Source organism: Chrysemys picta, chromosome 9 (assembly GCF_011386835.1).
Source record: "Chrysemys picta bellii isolate R12L10 chromosome 9, ASM1138683v2, whole genome shotgun sequence".
Classification (NCBI taxonomy): Eukaryota; Metazoa; Chordata; order Testudines; family Emydidae; genus Chrysemys; species Chrysemys picta.
The window spans coordinates 54048891-54060947 of record NC_088799.1 but is presented as its reverse complement, the minus strand read 5'-3'; the positions used below and the strand labels follow the sequence as shown (position 1 = coordinate 54060947).

At 50.3% G+C, this 12057-nt stretch overlaps 1 protein-coding gene across 1 annotated transcript in view; it reads right to left on the bottom strand.

The window, feature by feature from the left end:
• RAB6B (RAB6B, member RAS oncogene family) overlaps positions 1 to 11733 on the bottom strand; it is a 146223-nt gene extending 134490 nt beyond the window's left edge. The window contains exon 1 of the mRNA XM_005303633.5: positions 11479 to 11733. Within this exon, the coding sequence (XP_005303690.1) occupies positions 11479 to 11548 (70 nt within the window). The 5' untranslated portion in view covers positions 11549 to 11733. The remainder of the gene's footprint in view (positions 1 to 11478) is intronic.
• Between the last annotated feature and the right edge of the window lie 324 nt (positions 11734 to 12057).

The following is a 12057-nucleotide window of genomic DNA, read 5'->3' as shown; positions in this document are numbered from 1 at the left end:
AGGAAAAACCACTGACAAACATTCACTGTCTCAGATCTACAAATCAACCAGCCAGCAGCCATCCGCTTCCCAACGGGCGACTAGAACAGCAAACCTGGTGGCTCCCTGCCTTAGTCCATCTCAGCCTCCTCTCAGCATCCAGGGTGTGACTATCAGAGGGCTGTGCCAATCACAGGTGTAAGCAGGGACCCAGAACTCTCTCCCATCCAGGAGCCCAGTCTTGCTCTCACAGGGAAGTGAACACTCATGGGGAAGAGGCAAGGTTTTTGCAGAAACTCACAACTCTTTCACTAGTAAATGGGAACCACTCTGGCTGCCCACAATGCTCACTGCACTGCCCCAAGAATTCCCTACCTAGGAAACGAAACAATGGCCCTTCAGCTTTAACTCCAGTGACTCTCAGTAACCTCTCCTTGGAAAGGCTCAGGCTTATGCTTGGCCGGTCTCTTTCATGGGCTGCAGGGTCAGCATGGAGTAGGAGCTTTGATCTACATTCCCCAGCCCTACCTGCTCCAGTTTCAGAGCAGGCAGTGAGTGTGCCCTAAGCTCCTACTTTCCCTGAGGTCCAAAGACCCGAACCACTGACTGAACCCCACTCTCAGGAAGGGACGGAAAGAAGAACCCTGTATTGTTTCCTCAACCCTGGTCAACCATAGGAGGAGAGAAGAAGATGAACCCTTGGTGTTTCTTCTTCATGGAAACAATATTTCAGCACCCCACCCCAATTTTAGACAACTCTTGCAATATTCATTATTTTTGTTAAAGGCCGAGCTCCTGGAGTCATGTGAATCTGAGATTTAATTAAAAAATAAACCCTTTAAGCAAACAAGCTTTTACCCTCATGGCTGTGGCAAAAAGCTTGAAAACATGAACACTAGAGGCACAAAACCCAGATGGCAGGAATCCAACATTTATTATTATTTTAAAAACCCATCATTTTTAAGCCAATCATTAATTTTTTGTGGCCTGACATAATTTGTGGACTCTTGGAGCTGGCAATCCTGGACTGCTTTCTCCTGTGCCCAGGACAGGCCACAGGAGCTGGGGGGAGGCTCAGACAGAAGACTCCTCCAAAGTCAAACTCATTTTCCGTAAAGCCACTGTGCTTAGGACCATGCCTACTTGTCAGCATTTCAGAGTTTCAAGGTAAAGCTCTGTCATAAAATGGGAGAATCTGGGGGCCACCAGGTCCCTACTCACCAGAAGTGAATGTTAGAGTATTTTCCTTGTCTTGTTCTCTCATACCCAGAGAAGCATGCCATATTAATATAACATAAGGGCCTGAAATAGTCATCCCTTTCTTTCCGCCAAGCCTACATAAACACAGGCTGTCTGCCAAGGAAAGGCCATAAAATAAAGGCTCATAAATAAATGAGAGTTAAACTCACTGACCTCTCTGCCATAGGTCTTTTCTTGCCTTTTCCCTACCTCCATTTGTTTGTCCCCCTTTTCTTTCATTCTGTGCAAGTCCTTTCTTGCCAATGTTCCTTTTCTTGCCTCTTTTCTCAGCTCTGTCTGCAGTTTTCTCTTCTCCTTTCATTCCCCTGGTCCCACTCCCCCCATCCATCATTGTTCAGCCCTGGTTCTCTGCCATGTTGCAATGACCATTTCCAGGGGCTTTGGAATGGGGAGGGGGGAGCAGGGGGCCATGGCCCTCCCACTTTCTACCAGCTATAAGCACGAATAAGGGGGGCGAAGAGGAGTGAGCAGGGGGCAAGGTCTTGGGGGGGGAAGAGGCACCACGGGAGTGGGGTCTCGGGGGAATGGGCGGTGTGAAGGCAGGGCCATGGTTCGGGTGCCTGTGGGCCCCCCCCCCCCCCACCTTATAGGGAGTTTCCACTGAAAGTGCCCATTTCCCCTCACTCTTCTCCTTCCATTCTTGGGTCCCTTTTCTCCCATCTCCAGGGAAATCCTTTCTCAAAGGCTACCCCCAGAGGGGAGTGCTGGACTCCTCTCCCCCCAGACGCCTTCCCTGGGGAGTTCCACAAGGTTCAGTTCTTTCTTCTGTCCTACTCCTTTTGCAGTGCTAGGAGAGGTGACGGGTTCCCATGCATTCCTCTCGCTCCACTGGTTCCCTAGAGATCAAGTGACATTGAAGGTCTCTGTCCCTATTATAAGGCTCTGAACAGACGTGGCCCAGGTTACCTAAATGACCACTCCCCCTCAGCTTCTCTGAGGGCCCTCAACAGCCCTCCTCCTCGGGAACAATGGGCTTGCCCCCGGCAAGGGTTTGAAGTGCCTCTGTGCAGGAGACAGGGCTTTCTCATGGGAGTTAGCGTGGCATGACAAGGAGTAAAAGAAAGGTGTCAGATGAAATCAAACAGAATTTGGGGGTTGCTTGTTACACAGTGGAGTTGATATGTGTACTACCAACTTTCCCTCAAACTTAGTCAAGTGACTAAGAACTAGTCTTTTGGTCAAATGATTGATAAGGAGGACAAGACATTTAACCAAACGCCCAGTGTCGCTCAATGAGCTAAACAACCAAAGAGAGACCAAAGTATCGTATTTTATTGCAGAACGTCAAATACAAGAGAACATCTATCATCCAGAAACTGCAAATGTTGCAGGAGTTTTGCACCGCTATGTATCAGCGCCCGGCGTTCAAGTAACACCCATTGTTACATTCCAGTTTCTTACAGAAGTATTTCCACCTGCAGTTTCATTCAATGAGACCTCACCCAAGAGAGGAAAATTATTGATACGTAGATTCTCTCCCAGAGGCATTCTCAGGGTTTGCACTATTTTCCCTCAGCACAATGGCTTCTAGAGGTCCAGGAGTTATGGGAGAACTTCCCTCCAGTATTGCTGCCATGTAAACAACAACAGTGTTTGAAACAGCACCAAGAACACATCTTGGATTCCTCCCACTGACCTCTGCCTGCAGATGACCTGGGTGCAGCTAAGCTGTCTGCCACTCTCTCAGGATTCCTTCTGCATGCAAGCCTCAACCGCAGGGTTATGTTTCTTTTCCTCCAGTGGATGAGTGCACAGCTGCTTCTGACAGGAGCGCTCACACGTGCAAACAAAAACGTTACGGTCCCACCAATACTCACATGTTCACTTCCCAGGCCCATCTGTGGTCAGTAAAACTGGACACAGGACAGCATGTGGAAAGCAAGCAGAGAATGGGTGTGAGCACAAGCAAAGGGCAAGCATTCAGAATGCCACTGGCTATTCATGAGGGCTTCTTTCAGCTTTCAAGCATACGCTACCATGGCCAGCCTCCTTTAGCGTCCAAACATAAGCGAACAAAACAAACAGGAGCAGTCCCTTAGCTCACCCTTTGTCCTAGGATGGCATGGCATGGCCTCCCCTCCCAGGGATCTCTGCTGATCCCACTTCTTGCAGCTCCTCAGTCCCAGCCAACTCTACTCCTTTGCTGGAACACTAGCCCCAGGGCTACCACCCTGAGCACCTGGCCCCTTGATCCAGGGACATAACCCAGGGTGAGCACCCTGCCTCTTCCCAGGGACAGCTTGTCCCAATGACTCCTCCTTTTCCTTCCTGCCCTCTGACAAGCCTTTATAGGCCCAGGTGTAGCCCCGCCCCCTTTAATCGGCTCCACCTGCTCTGACACAGGAGCACTGGGCCTGGCCTGCTCCCAGGGACCAGCAACCCTGTGACAAGGGCTTTATTATTATTTGTCATTTGCATTCCCATAGCATCTAGGAGCCCCCGGCATGGCCCAGGAGGACACTGTGGTGCTAGGTGCTGTACAAACCCACAACAAAAAGACAGCCCCTGCCCTACGGGCTGCCAATCTAATGGTGAGCGCGCTAGCACATGGGAAGTGTGTATGCATGTAGCCCATTGGTACTGTCTTCACAGGTGTGCAGCGTTCCCTGAGAAAGCATGCATGTAAAAAGAGGAGGAGGGAAGGTTGAGACATCCCCTTTAGCAGGATGCTTGTGCATGTGGGTGTGGGGGAAGTTCGGCAAGCTTGCAGGTGGGATGGAGGAGCAAAGGGGTGCGGCTGTAGGAGAACACATACATCAGGAGGAGGGTATATCTGGATCTCTGCATGGGCTTTGCACCAAAGAGGTGTTGCACCCAAGAGCAGCATGCCAAAATAAAAATTGTGTAGCTCAGAAATAATGGTGGCATAAATATGATTCCTAGATCTCCTTGCAATGACTAAGGGAGAAGTGGCAAGAACAGTTACTGCCAGTCAGTTCGACCCACCGCCCACTCCCAGGACTTATCTTATGTCCCACAACTACTGCTCTGGCTGACTCTCAATGAAATCCTAAAAGGCAACAGAGGGTCCTGTGGCACCTTTAAGACTAACAGAAGTATTGGGAGCATAAGCTTTCGTGGGTAAAAACCTCACTTCTTGCATCTGAAGAAGTGAGTTCTTACCCACGAAAGCTTATGCTCCCAATACTTCTGTTAGTCTTAAAGGTGCCACAGGACCCTCTGTTGCTTTTTACAGATTCAGACTAACACGGCTACTCCTCTGATACTTGACACAATGAAATCCTAGGGGTACATGGAACAAGCAAAATACAGGCAATAGATCATCACAGAAACCCTATTTTCTTCAAAACGCCGAGTGACCTACAGTACGGTAAGTAGCTCATCATTGCACTGAGTCCAATCTTGTAAGTCCCACCCCAGAAACCAGCAAGCACCAGGCAAGCAGCATGTTTCCAGCTATACTGGCATTCCAGGAGAGGCTTTGTCAGTTAGCAGTGTTTCAGGGAATGACACATAGCCGTGGTGGTAGCCCCTTGGGGAGATGTATTGCTCTATTCTGCTCTTTGGGGGCAGGGGCCTGCTCTTATCTGTGGGTCTATACAGCATGCCCAATGGGACCATGACTGGAGCTTCTATGTACTATCTCCCTATCAGGGCAACTGCTTCTAATACCCAAACATCTTCCATTTGAGGTAGTGGAGCTATCAGACAGTAAACTAGCCAATCTGTCAGAGACACCACATGTTCTCATATCAATGGATCTGCAGTGAAAATGATGTGAATTCATTGTTTGGATATTTACAATAAAGTGCATCTATAACCTATTTCTGGAATTGCCCATTACCTGAAAACTTTAGCACTAAATGTTAAATTACCATGACACCCTGCTGGAGACAGACTGTGCTAAGTGTCACCAGGAAAGTTAAACTGATTTTTCATGAACAGGAAATTAATGTACAAGACCGCAGGTAAGGAAAACAGGGAGTGTGGGGAGAAAAACGTGCTCAGAACACTTCTGGTGTCAATTATCCAACCCTTCTCCACTCCTCCTTCTCACTGCCCCATGCACAGTAAGGGCCATCCAGTTTATTCAGGAAGCTGCCTTCTTTAACTCATTTTCTTAAGAAAGACTCACATGGTCTTCACCAGAACCAGTGCGGGAGGTTAGAACATGTGACTCTCACCCTGGAGTCAGTGCACGGGCTTAGACAGAACAATGCCCATGGTGAGGGAGCGGGAGTCTCATGCCGGAGTTGACACACAGCGTTATTGCACAACGGACTCTAAGTTAGGGGGAGTTGAGGCACAGGTCTGCACAGAACAATGCTCGTGCTGGAACTGGATTCTCACAAAGCACGGATTTCTGACTTGTGATGCAAAGCCACAAAGCAGGTGATTGCACGTAACGGGGCTGGATTCTCCTCTCAAGTGGGTGCAAATCAGTAGTCATTCCAGCAAAGACAATGAAGATAAATTGGTATAAAACCAGTGTGAACAGAGAACAGGACCCACTGTGGTTTACTGATCCTGCCAGCATGCAGAAAGGCCTCAAACGCCCCAGTGCTGGAGCTGTGAGGAGGGGGTAACAAAAGTTATGGCATTTTCTGAGGCCCGATCTAGCCTCCAAATGTCCCAGGCCCTAGAACCAAGATGCTCAGAGTCTTTCAGTGCTAAACATGCAATGAGCCTCATTCTGATCTCCAGTGTAATGCCATTGACATCCACGGAGTTACTCCTGATCCCCAGGCATGTAAATGGATTCAGAATCAGGCCCACCTCGTTTCTAATTCCTCTGGTGGCAGCATGTACAGCTGACCTGAAAACTGGATGGGAATATTACTATAAATAAGAATCAGTGGGAGGAAATGGAAGTGTGAAGCTAATCTTGTTGCTAGTTTAACAACCAGTTCAGCGCTGTGCGTCTTACAGTCCGTCCCAGATAGGGTGACCAGACAGCAAGTATGAAAAATCGGGACAGAGTGTGGGGGGTAATCGGTTCCCATATAAGAAAAAGCCCCAAATACCGGGACTGTCCCTATAAAATCGGGACATCTGGTCACTCTAGTCCCAGAAAACAAGGGGTTGGTACAGCAACACAGACAGAGTCAGCCTTAGAGCCTCTGAGCAAAAGCACCAGGATCTCCCTTTAATGCAGAGATGCCCATGGACGCACATCCTCTCCTGAGTGGATAGAGAGAACACTTGCTTAGGACCCGGCACTGTGTCCTACGAACACAGGGCACTTGGCAGCCAGCATGCTAGATGGATGGGGAAAGGGCAGTGACTTTTTTTGGAGGAGACACCCAAGGTCACTTGGAACCACCATTGCCCCTTCTGGTCCCTCCTCCACACAGCTGCTTATTTCAAATCCATCTGAGAGCTGGCCCTAGATCAGCTGTATGTCCTGTTACAACTGAGCTCATACAGCCTTCGATCAATAGCTCTTCAGTCAGATGATAGTCACTGCCTGGGGGCATCTCCCTGCTCTGGCTCTGCCGGGATGCACTGGATAGAAAGTTTCATGTGAAAACAGAAAGGGGGATTTTAATCCTTCCTGTGTCCCAAAGCAGCCTGTGGAAGAACCTCCAGTCTGCAATCAGACTCCCAATCAACTCATGGGCCTTATACAGTGGAAATGGGATCAAGGGTGTGACTTGCATACAATAAGGAAGGACTGATTCAGCTGCTTCAGATTCTCAAGGCTCTCCCTGGCTCACATTCTAAATGTGCTGGTTAATGTGCAGACAGGAGACTTATCCTGAGAGAGGAATAACAGTGATTTGTCAGACGGGTGTGTGTGAGTGAGAGTGAGACTCATGCAAAACCCTGCAGCAGGTCTTAGGCCTTGGCTACTCTTGGGACTTCCCAGTGCTGCCGCGGCAGCGCTGTGAAGCACGAGTGTAGTCGCGCCGCCAGCGCTGCAAGAGAGCTCTCTCGCAGCGCTGTATGTACTCCACCTCTCCGAGGGGAATAGCTTGCAGCGCTGCGAGCGAGCGTGCAGCGCTGCAGGCGCTGATTACACTAGTGCTTTACAGCGCTGCACTCGCTGAGCTCGGGGGGGTCGCGTTTCCACACCCCTGAGCGCAGCAAGTTGCAGCACTGTACAGCGCCAGTGTAGCCAAGGCCTTAGATTCTGTAGTCCCTGACCCTCCAAGAGTCTTACAAAGGCTCTTGGTAAGAGGGGGCCTGGAAAAGACAATGGCCAGCCCAGCCAGGCTCTGTACATTAAATCACGCAGTAGGTTTCTCTAATGAACTGTTCCTGTTCAAAAATCTGGGGCAAATGTGGATCTGAACAACAGAAATACTGCCACAGTTGTAAAGGACCCTTTTCAAAATGAAAATAAGGGGAGCAAAGTTAAGCTTTAAAAGTGTTCATTCCAGATTTTATACCACTTTTCTGTAAAAAAACAAACCAACCACCCAAACCACCTCCTCTATATAAGGTGATAAATATACTTCTCTCCTTACAGACATATTTTATTGGAAGATGGTTACTATCTCTGATTGTCAATTGATACACTTGTAAGAGCACTTAAATCGCTTTCCCCCCCCTGGTTTTTCTTATGATGCAGCACTGGAGGAATCGTTATTGCCATAGAAATGGTAAAAGGCAAAGGTGCTCAGATACCATGGTGATGGGCAACTAGATAGAGAGATAGCAATTTTAAAAGTAACACCCGCGATATACAGACTACCTAGCTCAATGCAGCCAGATGTGTGGGTGATGGTGACCCTCTCTATACAGATCAGAAGCACCTTTCAAGGTAACACTCGTCAACCTCAAATCACAGGCTGCCTTTGTCTGGAAATTGGTCAGCAATTAAGCAATAGCTTAATGAGCTTGCCCCCCATTCTCTGAAACTCCCCACTGGGAACAGAGAGAGCAAAAGATGAAATACCATTGAAAAGTGGACTGATTTCAAATATGACATCAATAATCATAACATTCAAAAACCAGTAGGAGAACACTTCAACCTCTCTGGTCACTCAATAACAGACCTAAAAGTGGCAATTCTTCAACAACAAAAAACTTCCAAAACAGACTCCAACATGAAACTGCAGAACTGGAATTAATTTGCAAACTGGATACCATCAAATTAGGCCTGAATAAAGACTGGGAGTGGTTGGGTCATTACAAAACCTAAACTTAATTTCCCCAATACTAATTTCTCCCTACTGTTACTCACACCTTCTTGTCAACTGTCTGTAATGGGCCACTCTCTTACCACTTCAAAAGTTTTTTTCCCCTCCCTTGGTATCCTGCTGTTAATTTATTTATCTCATTAGACTGACCTCACACTTGATAAAGCAACCCCCATCCTTTCATGTATGTATACCTGCTCCTGTATTTTTCACTTCATGCATCTGATGAAGTGGGTTCTAGCCCATGAAAGCCCAAATAAATGTGTTAGTCTCTAAGGTGCCACAAGGATGCCTGTCTTATCAGGCTGTGGTTTGCTAGCAAGCAAGAAAATGACAGATTCAGAATGTGAGGTCTGTCATTAGAGGAAAAATAATGGGAGGCTGCAAATGGAATGTAAGGCATTCTCAAACGGAAAGGTCTGAGTAAAGTTCATGGTTTCTGTACATAAAAGAAGAGTATACAGCTGGCTCCTTTCCCTATTCACTGACAAAGGTCTCAGGCACTGGGAGCATAGCTGCTAATTTGGAAAGAGTGGCTGCATTTGCAGCTTCACTGATTGATTAGTGGAGAATAGGGTGACCAGACAGCAAGTGTGGAAAAATCAGGACGGGGGTGGGGGGTAATAGGAGCCTATATAAGAAAAAGACCCAAAAATCAGGACTGTCCCTATAAAACCTGGACATCTGGTCACCCTAGTGGAGAATCCATAACTTCAGAGACCCCAGTGGGTTTTTCAGAAGTGCTCACTGTGGACTCTGCTCCCGCTCAAGTCCCTGGGGAAACTCTGATTGGTTTTAGTGGGAGCTTAGGTCAGTGCTGAAAATCCCACCCTATAGGTTTTCAGAGCTAGATAGCTGAACAAGTCTGCCCTTTAGAGGGACCCCTTCACTGCCCCCATGGCTACCCACACACCCCAGAGGAAGGCAAGTAAGTTGGTACAGGCCTATGAACAATAGCTACTAACAGCCCTGCAAAGGGTGTTAATAAAGTGGCAAAGGTGAGAAAGTGTCTTTTGTTCTTGCTTATCTGGCCCCAGCAGGGCAGACCAAGTATGGAGAAGCTCAGGGCAGGGAGGAAAAAGGATGAGAAAATTGATCATCAGCCAGGTGTTCTTGTTTTGGTTCTGCATGTGCGTATGCAGCCCAGGTCATTTGGTCTTTCCTCCATGTGACACATTCACCCAAGACAGTCAAAAATATCATTAAAAATGCATAGCTCTGGATGATCCTCACACCATTCCTGAGCTCCTGGGGCAGTCCAGCCTCCCTTCCCAAACCCACATAGCTACACTGTTCTATTCCCCTCCCCCTCACTGCACATATGGCAAATATTGTTCTCTAGACATTGCAGCATCTTCTGTGTCGGAATCAGAAACTCCTGCACACCTGGGAGCCCTGCACGCATGCATCCATTAAAGGAGGGGGCAAATCGGGGAAGGGGAGCTGCTCTGGGAGGCTGTCCATCAATGAGAAAGAAATGACAGGAAACTGCAAAGCAGTGAATAAAGAGGGCACTGCAGGATGGGCAGCGTGTAGCATCCTGCAACCTTTTGTTCCATCACCCAGGCTTGGGAAAGTCAAGTTCAGCCCTAAAGAGAGGGCAGCAAGCAGCACGCTCAGTTGCTGGACTGTAGTCAGGGATCTGGACTACAGAGCATCTTGAAGCAGACTCCTGCTGGGAACTCCATCTAATCCACTCTGTCATCAATGCCAGACGTTTACCTTTATCCTCACCCCACCTCCTCCCCTTCAGAAAGCCTGAGGAAGAGGCACCCTCTGCACAGCATAATTAAACCATGAGCCATGTGATTTGGGTCTCGTATAGCACCAGCTCCCTCTTCCCCAGTGCTGTAAACCCAAACCATTAAGGAAGTTATAGGATAATCACTCTGCCCCAGAACCCCCTAGGTTTCCATGTGAGCTCTCTTTATATTGTGCAACAAATGCCTTTCGTTCAACCAGCCAGGTGGCATGTCAGAAGCAGGGAGCCAGACACGGTTTGGTTACAGAAGAGCCACTGCTAGGCTCACGGATGGTAGAATCCCCAGCAGGAGGCTGTGAGCTGGGGGGGATATTAACAGATAATGTTATGGCCAGGTCTTGCTGACTTGTTACACCCCCCCCCCCCCCCAAAAAAAAACATCCACCCACCTGGAAGGGTTTTTAATATCAATATAGGTGGGTAGGGGAAGGGAGGCTGCAGCTCGGGCACGTGGCAAGCATCAGGGTGTGTCTCCTCCTCTCGTCTTTATTTTCACATACAGCTTCTACAAAGCTCAGCAGGGCTGCTTTACACGGGACTGTCCAGTACAACCCCCACCACCCTGTATGTGCTAAGACATGCCAGCTGTTTGAGAGACAATCCAATAGCCAACAGCGCGCCTCCCAAATCAACCCACCCACCCCAGGAAAGGGGCAGCCCTGGAATTCTCTGCACTCCCAGGACTGCTGACAGATGCCTGTCCCTGCTCCACCAGACAGGCGTTCAGCTACGAAGGGGAATGCAAAATAACAACAAAGTTCTTGAGTGGGTCCCTTGGGCAGGACCTGGGGTTTATTAGCACTGGGTCATTTATCCTGCGGTTTCAGTTTGACCTGAACCCTCTCCTTGGAGCAGGGATTGCAGCTCCATCCCCAGACGCCTGCCTATGCAGCACAGTCCCGCAGCCCGAGCCGCCCTCCCCAGGAGCCAGCCCACCAGCACCATGCACTATCGGGAGCCGGTCTCCCCGGGGCGTTCAGACGCTCTTTCCCGTGCTCGGCTCCGGATCAGTGTTAATGACAGCGGCCAGAAGCCGCCTATGTCCCCAGCACCTTGGTGCTCACAACCACCCCTCACTCGCACGGCGCTGTATGTAATTACATTGCTATCTCCAGCCCCCCACCCCCACGGGTCTACGCCGCAATGTGCCCGGCACTGAGCCTGGGTCACTTTCAACCCCGCCCCTCGGCACAGCTGCCCCCCTTCCGCACCTGACTCCCTGGGCCCGACCGCAGGATCGGGGCCGCCCTCCGCAGCCGCAAAGGACACGAGAGGCGCAGGCTACAGCACAGACAGGGGCCTTGGGTGGTGGTGCAGAACCACGACCTCCGGGTCCAAGGGGACCCCCCCGGGATCGAGCGCAGGACTCACCGCTCTGCTCCCCCAGAAAAACCAGCTTGAATTTCCGTAGGGGGTTCCCGAAGTCTCCTCCCGCAGACATGGTGCCGGGCGTGGGGCAGGAGGGGGTCCCTGGGCGGGAGGAGGCTCCTTGCCTTCCCTGGTCTTGCTGGTCGGCGGAGGGGGTGGCCGGGCGGGGCCGGGACACGCCGGAGTCACTCCGAAGCGATGGGGATGCTGGCGAGCGCCGCGGTCTGCCTCCTGTATCTTCTCTCCCCCGCCCCGCCCCGCCCCGCCGCCGGCGCCTGCGCCCTGGCTCCCCGCTCCTGATGTCATGCTGGAGCAGCAAGCCAATGCAGTGCTGCAGGGAGCTTCGCCGGCTGCATCTGGGCAGGGCAGGGCTCCTTGGGCAGCCTCCCCCGAGTCCCAGCGACACTTACCTGCCCTGCTAGAGCCGGCTCCGGCTGCAGGGGGGCTAGCTTTCAAAATGCTGCCTCACCTGAGAGAGGCTGGGAGGGAACAAACTGTCCTCGGGGCTGTGCAGCAGCAGCAGCAGCAGCAGCAGCAGATCGGGGGGGGGGGGGGGAGAGAAGGGGACGAAATACCTCCCCC